This window comes from Lampetra fluviatilis, chromosome 12 (assembly GCF_964198595.1).
Source record: "Lampetra fluviatilis chromosome 12, kcLamFluv1.1, whole genome shotgun sequence".
In the NCBI taxonomy this organism is placed as follows: domain Eukaryota; kingdom Metazoa; phylum Chordata; class Hyperoartia; order Petromyzontiformes; family Petromyzontidae; genus Lampetra; species Lampetra fluviatilis.
In genome coordinates this window covers 11161840-11173323 of record NC_136286.1, presented here as the reverse complement: position 1 = coordinate 11173323, position 11484 = coordinate 11161840, and the positions used below count along the sequence as shown (strand labels likewise).

Here is an 11484-nt window from a genome sequence, read left to right as displayed (position 1 = left end):
CGGAAGTGCTCCACTGTAAACACGTGTGCGGTTAGACGCGTACTGTAGTTCGTAAGCGGAGGATTTCGAGTCCAATATCCATAATACTGGAGAGTTGTTTTCTTGGGTGAGATCGCGTAAATATAAAACGTGTCGTTAAATGATGTCATTTTTAATTACGGGCGAAACGTCGTGCTCGAATTGTAAATGTTGTGGATTTACTCTCCAACACACCGGTGTGCTGTACTCGTCACGAATTGGCCACGTTTTGTTTTACGTGACACATTACTAATTGGCTGTGTCGGATGGTGGCGGGTTCAACGACACGCATGCAGTGCTTGCTTGCGGCGGTAGTGGGGAGCGGTGGTGTCGCAGTTAGCGCTACCAACCCGGCGACCCGAGTTCGACTCCCGCTCACGGCCAACACCGGTGACGATTAATCTGAACCTGTTCTGGGCCTCCTCCCCTAGGTTAACTCGGCCTAAAATTAGTACCTGGTGCGGTGTGTAAACATTGTTACTGAGGAGACAAAGGCGGCCGGGCGTGGTGCTGGCCACCCACTCGTATGCAGTTCCGGCCCTCGAAGGTGCTCGCTAACATCACTTGCCCCAACAGTCTGTTAAAGCTATACGTGGGATATTTGTCTTTGATGTTTGCGGCGTGAGTTCAACACTGTGTACATAGCACCGTGCTTTACTCCTCTCCCGTATTGCCGCGTGTCTGTTGTGGTATTTGTTTTGTATCGGCTTGCGATCGAAGAGAGTGCAAATTAAAGGTACAATATATATCACTTGAGATGTTTCATGGCACTTGACATGACTCGAATATCAAGCTTATTAAAGTGTAGATTGTTTGAAATCGGATAATGCGCATCAAGGGATCGCGTAACCTTGTGTCCACATAATAATTACGAGGTGTCTTATTACATCGCAGAGTTAGCCCTGATTGGAAATCGGGTGACCGGGTTCACGACGCAATTTAACTAAAGCGTCATCGCGCTCTCACGATGCGATTACAGTAAACGTGTACTCATGTGACAATATATGGATGTACCAGTAACACGTGTTAATACTGTAATATGCTTCTAGCCACTTTTCACGTAGCTATACGACCATCATTAACAAGGTGGTAAAACAACTTTTAATACAGTCATTGTACGTCTTTGTCTTCCGCTGCAGGCAGCAGCTGGCGAGGAACTTGCAATGGAAGAGAAGTTTTGGGAGGCGGTGGAGGTGTGGGTGAGAAAACCTCAGGTGTTGAACCGGCGTCTGTGTGGCGCCAGCGTAGCTGCCCGGGAGATCGCACGAGGACTGGAGGCGCTGCGGGATCTCCTGGAGCGGGGACAACCCTCGCAGCTGAGCAGTGACGAGGCTGACAAAGTCTTGCGCCTTTGGCACAAAGGGAACCTTTGTGGTGAACGGCGAGCGGCGGCGGCGGCGACGGCGACAGATTCTGAAAGCGGCGGCCCAGAGTGCGACGGGCTCCGGTTTGAAGTCATTACCAGAACGCTGATACCAAAGGAACTCCACAAATTTGCAAAGATGCAGGAACTCATTGTAAGAGGTAAACTCCTACTCCGTATGCGGTACTGAGCACATTCATCAATAGCAGCAGTTCTACGTAAGAACGCTTGAGTCGTTCTCTTTGATTGTGGCCAGCATAGGGCAATGCGGCCAAGTCCACGTTTTAACTCCACCCCTTTTCAGCGATCCAATGCGACCGGCGTGGTGAAGTATGGGTGAAATATAGTCAAATGCATACCTGTCAACTCATTATCAATGCCCTACCTTATTACAGACCAATTCAGACCTTATCGGTCACCCCGTGCCCCTTATAAATCTCAACGTTCATCCTACAAAGTCCCATCACAAGGGAGACAAACACAAACACGTACACTTTTTTGCCCGTATTGAATCGGCTGTTTGCCGTATGAACCTGAAAACTAAATTTCCCTCTACAAGAATACGGTGTAAACCGTATGGGTCGACAGGTATGCAAATGACCCGCATGGCATGGGCAAGCCTTAATTCATCAGTGGATTGGCAAAAGGGTTGTACATGTTCTCGACAATATGAGTGTTGGGTAAGCTTGACGGTGTTTGTGACAGGTGCTGTTGTTGTCGTCTGCAGATATTAGCAATGCAGTGTTCGTGTCGGTACCTCTGATGGAAGATGCCGCTGGTGTGGTGTCTGTGAGGACGTCGAACATTTACACCGTTACCTGTGGAACTGATGATACAAAACAGTGGTGAGTTTCCTACATTCCAGTGATGGTCTCATCTACGTTATACTGGCGTTGTTGAGAGACATGAGATAAATATACATGCTTTTTACACGTCTGTGTAAACGTATTTGCAACTTATATCAGTGCCAAAATATATCATTGTACTGTAGTAATTCTAAGTTAGCATTGTTCACTGAGCAGTAATTGTATTGTTTTAGCTTCTTGCTGTACATTTGATGCAATATGCAACCAACCACTTTTAATACGCATTAACACTCCTTCACTCTACCTAGACATAAGTGATTTATCATTTTGTATTAAATCGTGTGCCTATGACCAAATTATCTGGAATGCTCCTGATGTTATATTTTGAAGCTAAGCTGAGTCGAGCCTGGATAGTGCTTGGATGCACGACCGCCATGCACTGCAGGTGTTGTATCGGGCTTATCAGCTATGTGAGCAGCAGCAAAGGGCTGTGCAGAAAAATCTATTGTTGTTATTCTACTCAATGCTGCCCGCCTTTACCAATCTGCGCTGACCAGCCTCGTAAATTATTATCAAATAATTCCTATGACTCATATGCCATGTGGTGGCCCTCATTCGGCAGTGGATAAACAAAGAAAGCCACTGGAGCTATGCACTATTAAAATCTAAAATTAAAAGTCATTTCTTTAGAACTGCTTTTTGTGTTTAGTTTGTACTCTCACACCTTCGATTAGCATGGTTGGCTACATGCGGCGCGAAAGAAAATCAACATACACGTACACACGTACATATGAAAAGTGTGACTCAAATTATTTTACCAGTATGACAGATGCAAACGATTCATTGCGTGTGTGCGCTGTGCAGGCATGTGAAGGTGCGGGCTGGCGGGGAGGGTGAATGGCAGGTGGATGGAGTCACGCTCCCTGCCCTCGTGTGGCTGGAGACGCACTTTGTGCCCAAGCTGCACAAGTGGATGGGCGAGAGCAAGCAGAGCGACTTCCCCGACTCCCTGTCCCTGCTGCCAGTGGAAAAATACGGCGTCCTCTACCAGCGCCTCAAGGAGAAATACCGCAACCTCGTCAAGGTCTCCCTCTCAATATTTACAATTGCTCTTTAGTAAAGTCCGGAGTGCAATTGCCGAAACACTAAGAGGACCTTTGACTACAGAGTGACCTCCTATGAACTCAGAAACCTCAATGGAGGCATTAAAGCAGAAGAACCGAAGTAATTTTCTGGCCGACTCATCTAGACACAGACCTATTAGTTGCTTTTCATCAAGCCATATGCAAGATGTTTGAAAATATATAATTAAATCTGCATATGGACCATTTTACAATATTTGATACAACTATTGCCAAATTGTGCTTGTGTCACTGCCATGCCTATGTCTGTCTCGTTTTTTTTCAAATGAAACTGATTTTGCATATTTTTGTAATGATTACATCGCTTTTTGTTCCAGGTGTGGCCAGAGGTTACTGACCCGGAAAAGTTTGTCTATGAGGATGTGGCCATTGCATCATATCTTCTGGTAATTGTCTGGCTGGAACGCAATGTGTGTCTGATGAAATATTATTTCACGTAGTGAAGAACATTGCTTTCAAACGAAATTAATTTAGAGCAGTTCATGAAAGTGCAATTACAGTGCAATTTTAACCCATTATGAATTCACATTTTACTATCAACTCAAACCATGTACTTTGAGGTAGCCGCGGAGCTCAGGAGTCACAATATTGAGCAAACATTGCCAATGTCCTGGGTTCAGATCTTGCAATGACGTGTGATTAAGCCAGGTGCTGACGTGTTGTTTTCAAGTTGATAATCTCATCTGGTCCCCAATTACTGCACAAAATACATAATACTAAAATAGTTTTTTCACTTAATTTTGGCAAATTCAAGTTCTTACAAATTCAACTTTGTTTCACCACCATGTAACTAACTTGACGAAGTGCAGTGCTCCGAGTGTGGATAAGGGGCAGTTTAAGGGATTTAAGTACTTCGAGATATCACCTTCCAGACGCAGTCCCCTGCTCTGAAAGAGTTCTGAATAGAAAGATCTTCCTCATAAAATGACTTCAATAAACACGTTACGAAAATTGGAAATATATGTTTTTACATTAAAATATGGTCAGGTTTGTATGCCTTTCCAAAACATGGTATTACAGTGTTCTAGTTTTCATTACTATTGAATACGAATAAAAAAATATTGTCATAAAACACCGACACAATAGTTTAAGTGAAACAATGAGATCAACAGTTTATCTCAGAATTTGATTCACAATAAGCGTACACCTTTTTAAGACCATACCTTAAAACTGATAAGTTATCAATTAAGAAAGTGCGATTTTGAAGCCCAACCAAAAATCTAATTTTACAAATGACCGCCGAATGTTTGAAAACGTCATGACTGGATGAGCCAGTTGTGGTGGAAGCTGGGATCAGCAGTTCATGTTTGTGTGAAGGTGCTTTGGGAGGAGGAGCGTGCGGAGCGTGGCCTGGAAGGGCGTCAGTCCTTTGTGGACCTTGGCTGTGGCAACGGGCTGCTTGTGCACATCCTGGCCAACGAGGGGGTGAGTGGATCGACCTTGCTAAGGCATCGAGCAATTTGCCGCACACGAATTCCATGAATTGTCATCATTCAGGGTTGTGATTTGATTCAGAAATCGATGCGCGCCGCGTTTTTGCCATCTCATTTGTATCGTCTCGTCAAGGTGCGTCTGCTCGAGTAACTTAAATGGAACAGAAGCGTATCATTTGTATAAATTGTAACTGATTGGTTATTGCACACAATTGGTTGCGTGCATCTTGAGCGTAAGAATTGATTTTAATAAACGATTTGACACATCGTCACATGCATACCCACTACACGAGCTGTTGCCTCGCTTTTGAAACTTCGACAACAAAATCCACATCCCCTGATTTCTCGAGTCATCTCTTTCAAACAAAATAATACACAATGGAAACCAAGTCTTGTGCATGTCGAGTATGCAGGAAGATGCCTCCATACCCCGTGACATGTTACAGTAGGGAGTGCCGGTGTGCTAATATTATGCTGTGATTTGTTTTCTGAATTCTTGTATGGCAGCACCCAGGGAGAGGGATTGATGTGAGGAAAAGGAAGATATGGGACTGGTATGGGGCAGGAACTATATTGGAGGTGAGGATTATCTTCTCCAAACCCACAAATGTATACATTACGCAGTCAACGTTTGCACAAGAGTTGCTAAAAAAAGTCACAGTATGCCAATGTTGGGCTCTTTTTGAATTCCCTCTGATACTATAATACATCAGTGTATACATTTTTACAGATGACTATGTAGAATAAGTAAGTGTTGGACAGTGATATATGTTAGTTTAAATATTTTACTGCCCTTAATAACTACAAGTAAAGTGTGTTGGGTAGCCCTTGACCAGCACATAGCCATGGCTAGAGAATAGTTTATGGTAAAAGAGGTGCTCACAATGAAGATGATTGAATCCATATGTGCAAAGCTTTGTGTGTTATCTTATTTTATTATAGGGTTTTCTCGAAGCACTCTTGTTTTCCTCCCACATGGAATGGGCCAAACAGCCCAATGCAGAACTCTCCTGAAAAAAAATGCTCTTAAGAGCATTTCCTGGATAAACAAGGGGCATTACAGTCGTATTATATTTTTTATGAGCACACAATCTGTGTTACACAGAATCACAATAGGTACCAAATGAATGATGGACGTTACGAGAACAACAGTATTCTCCTGATTGTTACATCCATACTGAAAACTCTGAGAATGCTGCCATGCCAGGAATGTGCCGTCACACCTGGAGATGACTTCCTGTTCACCGATGTCGACTGGTTGATTGGCAACCACTCGGACGAGCTCACGCCGTGGATCCCGGTCATTGCGGCCCGGTAACCGACAGCAGAGCCACACCTCAACAGATTATTCAATTCATGTCGCCTCGGCTATCATCCTGCGTATCGACAAGTAAATCGCAGCGGTTTTTACGTCACGTTATTTTATTTCTGACCAAAAATTTGCAAAAGTCTCACACTGTAAATATTATAAATAACTCCCTCTGTGAGTACTCTACTTAATTTTAGAGTGTTTCAAATATAAATGTTTGTGCAAAGGTCGCCTCATAGGGGAGGTTCATGGCCACGTCCCGTCCTCAGGTCCTCGTTCGACTGCCGCTACTTTGTTCTTCCATGCTGCTTCCACGACTTCATCGGCCGCTACCGGAGGAGGAGCTGCCGTCGCAGCCAGTACCGCGAGTACCTGGACTTTGTGGCGGAGATCGGCAACACCTGCGGCTTCCGTGTGCAGGAGGACACCCTCCGCATCCCCTCCACAAAGCGGGTCCGCTCATGATGCTCCTTTACGATTGCTATGTGTACACCAATAGACGAATACCCGCCGTTCACCACTGAGTGACGGTGACGTCACCACGGCGCCTGTGCCAGGCCAGGTGCACTTTGAGGCCACGTGAAGTGTCGAAGGCTCGCTGACAGGAAATCACGGGACAGACCCAGGGGGCCATGGGTTGACTGGCTGAGATGACTGGCAGATGCACCAGCTGTGCACCCTATTGTACCAACGCATAGACACACACTATTTGATATGCACACGTATCGCGCTAATGTCAATGCATTGCTGGATGATGTGGGTCGTGGGGATTTTCTGCCATGCTTCACCAGGCTGATCAGTGTGGGTTTGCAAAGGCGGGAAGTATAGACATTGGAGGATAATACAGTACAACAATGGATTGTGCTGCACTGCCCTCCGATTACATCGTAGTCCAGCAGCAGCTCACAACACCTGTTGCATGCCCAACCAAGAAGCACTGTCCAAGCTCAATTCTACTTAGCTTCTAAGATCAGACGAGATCAAAGGCATTCTGGGTGATTTTGTCATAGTTTTTTATATGTATAATAACTCGCGTATGCTTGCTTAATGATAAGCATTGTAACTGACTCGGGCACTTCCAAACTAAGAAACGTACTGACCTGATCCAAGCCCCATACCACAATGTGAATCCCCGAATTACTACCACAGATGGCTGGATCCGGGGTAAGTATCCCCCCACATTATCCCAGATGACCGCAGTTCTACTGTGCAGTGAATTTTATCATCAACATTGGCAATTATAATAATCATGGCCACGTACGTGCACCACAGGTATGTCAAGTGGGCAAAGCCAGGATGTACCCACAGAGCGAGGAGGCGCTGCTGGAGGAGAGACGCGCCGACTTCATCAGACGGAGGGTCGGTGGACAGGCCTGCCGCCCTCCTCAGCCATGCAGCGGCCACGTGAATCATCGCCATCAGCCGAGACACAGCCCCGCTCCGCCCCCTGGCTTCTTGTCAGCACAAGAGCCAGACATAAAAATGCCGGGTAAAGTGATGTCCGATAGTCCAGGAAGGCGGCAAACTGCTGCTTCTCAGGATGTTCTGCAACATCAGTCAAGTGAGCATGGTGATGGGATTTCAGTCGGTGTGCAGTCACTAGGTGATTTTGCAGGTGAAGTGGACACAAAAACTGCAGACTTCCCACACTGCACTCTTCAGCAGAAAGACAGCAATGAGAACATTAACGGTACATCCTTCTGCGGCAGTAATGTACACACAGATGCTAGGTTTTGTAATGTTGGCAAAAGCAGCAATGATGTTTTCATGAACGATACGCTTGATTCAGCCCATTGCACGACCTTAAACCTCGAGGCCGAGCAGAGAGGAGAAAGAGTGGGCGAGTTTCATCGCAACCTGCTCATCAAAGAACCGGATGCAGAGCACGGTGAGCAACCAGCAAGTTCAGACACCCGGCCTGCCGGGGGTTGGCTCGGCGAGTTCCGTCCCCGTGAGAGGGAGGAGAGGGTGAGGAACTGTGTGCGGCTGCCCGTGGGTCTGGTGGAGCGTGTGGTGGAGACGGTGGCGAGGGCCCTCTTGGCTTCCACCGAGGAGCTAGTGAACGACGGCGGGACGCAGGAGTCTTCACCTCACTGGAATCGAGGAGGTTTGTAAAATGAGAAATGTCGTTGTGTTCAGTAAATTTAGGTCGTTATTCATTATACAGGTAGGAACAACAGCTTCCGCACTGCCCACCAGGGATTATTTGTCTGTCGTGCATATTTGTCTGTCGTGCACTAATGCGCTGTCCAACCAAGTTCTACCTGCCCACTCCAAAGGAACGTGTTTTATGATGGAAATACAGTGAGGGCTAATATTTTAATGCAACATTTTAGTTAGTATTGTCCTCGTCATTTGCACCTTCGATTAGCACGGCTGGCTAAGTACGGTGCGAGATAAGTTCAACATACATACAAGCTGATTACAAAACTGTGTATCTTCAATGTTGCGTTACATTTTTTTTCTTCTATTGAATAGATTGAATTGCAGCATCGCATACACACCATCAATTACCTTTAACAGCAAAATTGACGAGTTAGACAAAAGGACGTAATATTGGGATTCTTCTCATGCTGTGACCTGCAGGGAGCATCCGGCTGGAAGGAGCAGCCAAATTGATAGATGGAGAGACACTGCAGCAGCTCAAGTGTGAATGTGGAGGCCTGAAAACCCTCCTGAAGAACAGTCATCAAGTGTTTATAGGCATGTAATTGCATCTTGAGTCCATGGCACAAACTACCACATGCAAAACATTGCAATAATCACATTTCTTTACTTTTAATAATTACTGGTACATTTTAAGGGTATTTTTTTTACCACAGCAAATTAAATGCTCATCTGAAATGCTTTCTGAATACTTCAATACCGACAAGCTTTCCACTATAAAATACTAAATTGCAATCGAGAAGCACAGTGCAGGCTCTGTAGGATGCGTTCAACTTGTTGTGGCAGTTGTTTATTATGCAGTGAGTGGTTGCAGTTTGGGTCGGTCATTAACAAGTGTTTAAAATTATCTGCAGATCCTCTTCGAAGTTTTACAATCACACATTGTATATCAGGTGCTTTTCCAGAACAGGATACAATTGTCCAGGATCTTACATCCTGCGAAAATTTAGAATGTTCTCAATGAGTTACTTTTACCTCTAAGCCATTACAAAATGGGAAATGTGTTAAAGAATTAACTGCAGTCACCACAGTACTCTGTTTAACATATCATGTGGGCATACACAATGTTACTGTGTAACAAAATGGTGATTTAAAGGTCACTGTCAATGCAAGTTCATGTTTGTGTGATGCTCTGATGTGTATTGCTTTGGTGCCCACAAACTGGTCCGAAAGGTTTGCCCAGAAATATTTAACGTTTGATGTTAATTGCTTTGATGTTTACAAAGCTAATGCAGACCGGACGTCACTCTGTGGATGTGTATACCGTACTGTAATGTTCTTGGAAATGTACATCCCTCTGTATCAACTGCACTTGTCTCTGGCATTGTAGTGTTGCAGAGTCGTGTCCAGCTCAGAGACTGGAGAAGGGAGCAGGTGGTTAGAAGACCCAAGAACAACAGGAAAAAATCGGCCGTCGATTGCTACAAGACGCGGGTGTGCTGGTTTTACTCTCACCACCCTGACGGGTGCCCCAGAGAAACCTCTTGCTGCCCCTTCGCACATGGCCCTGAGGACCTACACGCGCAGCAAGGGCAGGGACACAGTTGTCCTCAAACCACGTGGTTTTAATGTTTACTCATCATCATTGGCAACGGATTATCCACTGCGAGGTTGATGCATTCCCACGCTGTTGGCATCCCTTTTTTTTCTTCGATGATGACAAAATCCATCCCATCTCGCTCCTGCACTTGAAATGTATTTAATCGCTTCAGCTTTGTGGTGTCATCCTGTTGGGAACGTTAGGGTTTGTGGTTGCCATCACTTCACCAGTGTCATCCGTTGGCCCATCACCATCTAGGAGTGGGATGTGTGTGGGGGGGGATGCCAACTTTTAAAAATGGGCCTGAGTGATGAGCCATGGAAATAGTCGACTATAATTTTTAGCTTTGATCAATCGACTCAACGTCCCAGCTGTATTTAAAAGTACTCGCCGCCGGTCAGGGTGTTTAATGTGATCACCTCTCACGTCCTGGGCAGTGAGACTGCTGACATCATTGCGGAGACGTCACCACTTGTTGTGTTACCGTTGCGGATACAGATGGACTTGCGATAAACCGGTTGTGGTTTTACATGGAACCATTTTCTTTAATGGCATGTTTGTAAACAATGATGCAGATAAATTAAGTGCACCAAACGAGTAATGGCACTTGTGCTCGTCCTTTTTTTGTACACTACCTCAGAGGTCGCAACCGGGTACCCGATACCCGTACCCGGCCGGGTACGGGTACCCGTTTGCGACCCTGGTGCGGCCGGGTACGGGTAGACCGTGAGTCACTGTTTGTCACTCATTTCCCAACGTCTTGTCTCTTCTCACAATTCAAGTTCCTAGAATCAACCCACCCGCGCCTGCAACATGGCTTCATCCCAGAGGTCGCAATCAGGTACCCGATACCCGTACCCGGCCGGGTAGGGTACCCGTTTGCGACCCTGGTGCGGCCGGGTATGGGTAAGAAATCAAAACCCGTTTGCGACCTCTGCACTACCTGCATTAGTTACAATTTAGGCTGTACAGTATTTTTAATAGCAGTGATCAGCCTAATACAGAAACCTTTTTTTCTCGGGTATAAAAATACATAACAGCCCTTTCCCCAAATCCACCTCTGGATGAAAGCCTATCCACACCGTGTCAGTCTGGGCAGTTTGACCATACTTCACCACGCTGGTCTGTGCGAAACGGTGGTTAGGACCCTGGTTAAGATATCACTTATAGAGTCTTAGTGGGTCCATGTCGCAGTGCACGAACCAATGCACTGTATCTCCACCCTGTGTCGTACATAATACGAATATCATGTTTCTTAGGTTTTTTCGGTAAAGTCACGTAGGTAAAACATCAAAATTAATGAACCGTCACAGCTAGATTAACTGCATCAAGTGATGCAGTTAATCTAGCTGTGACGGTCCCACCTGATGACGGAGACTTGTGTTGCCTCCGAAACGTCGTGATTTTTGTTTTTTTATTTTCATTAATTTTGATGTTTTACCTACGTGACTTTACCGAAAAAACCTAAGAATATGATTCCTTGCAGTCACGAAAGCTTCAAATCTAGAATGAATATCATGTTGTGGGAGTGCCGAGTTCAATTCAAAACTGCTGTCTGGGGTTACTTGCCAAATGTCATTTGAGTCACTGTATGATCTGTAATTGGAGTTCAGGTGTTGTATTTCTTGCCATTTGTAACATGTGAGAAAAAATTGATGCCTTAAAAGAATGAATCCCTTTTCACTTGAATTATTTTCTGTTTTTAGA

At 45.3% G+C, this 11484-nt stretch overlaps 1 protein-coding gene across 4 annotated transcripts; it reads left to right on the top strand.

Annotated features, from left to right (window-relative positions):
• The first annotated feature begins 19 nt into the window (after positions 1-19).
• TRMT44 (tRNA methyltransferase 44 homolog) lies at positions 20-10136 on the top strand. Of its 4 annotated transcripts, none has more exons than XM_078861660.1 (12): positions 20-106; positions 1162-1542; positions 2109-2226; positions 3052-3271; positions 3647-3715; positions 4647-4754; positions 5270-5341; positions 5970-6076; positions 6341-6524; positions 7344-8178; positions 8658-8774; positions 9568-10136. In XM_078861660.1, the coding sequence occupies exons 2-12, from the start codon at positions 1182-1184 to the stop codon at positions 9804-9806; spliced, it is 2430 nt and encodes an 809-aa protein (XP_078717786.1). In that variant the 5' UTR covers positions 20-106; positions 1162-1181; the 3' UTR covers positions 9807-10136. The 4 variants fall into 4 exon arrangements, with proteins under 4 accessions (XP_078717786.1, XP_078717785.1, XP_078717787.1 ...); XM_078861659.1 differs by having other exon boundaries at positions 1158-1542; XM_078861661.1 differs by lacking the exon at positions 20-106 and adding an exon at positions 181-408 and having other exon boundaries at positions 1158-1542.
• The last annotated feature ends 1348 nt before the right edge of the window (positions 10137-11484 follow it).

Excerpts from the sequence above, each read along its gene's own strand:
- TRMT44 (XM_078861658.1), top strand. The coding sequence starts at position 545 with ATGCAGTTCCGGCCCTCGAAG. Across the intron at positions 8,179-8,657 it reads ACCTCACTGGAATCGAGGAG|GGAGCATCCGGCTGGAAGGA; the intron begins GTTTGTAAAATG and ends TGTGACCTGCAG. Across the intron at positions 8,775-9,567 it reads CAGTCATCAAGTGTTTATAG|TGTTGCAGAGTCGTGTCCAG; the intron begins GCATGTAATTGC and ends CTGGCATTGTAG.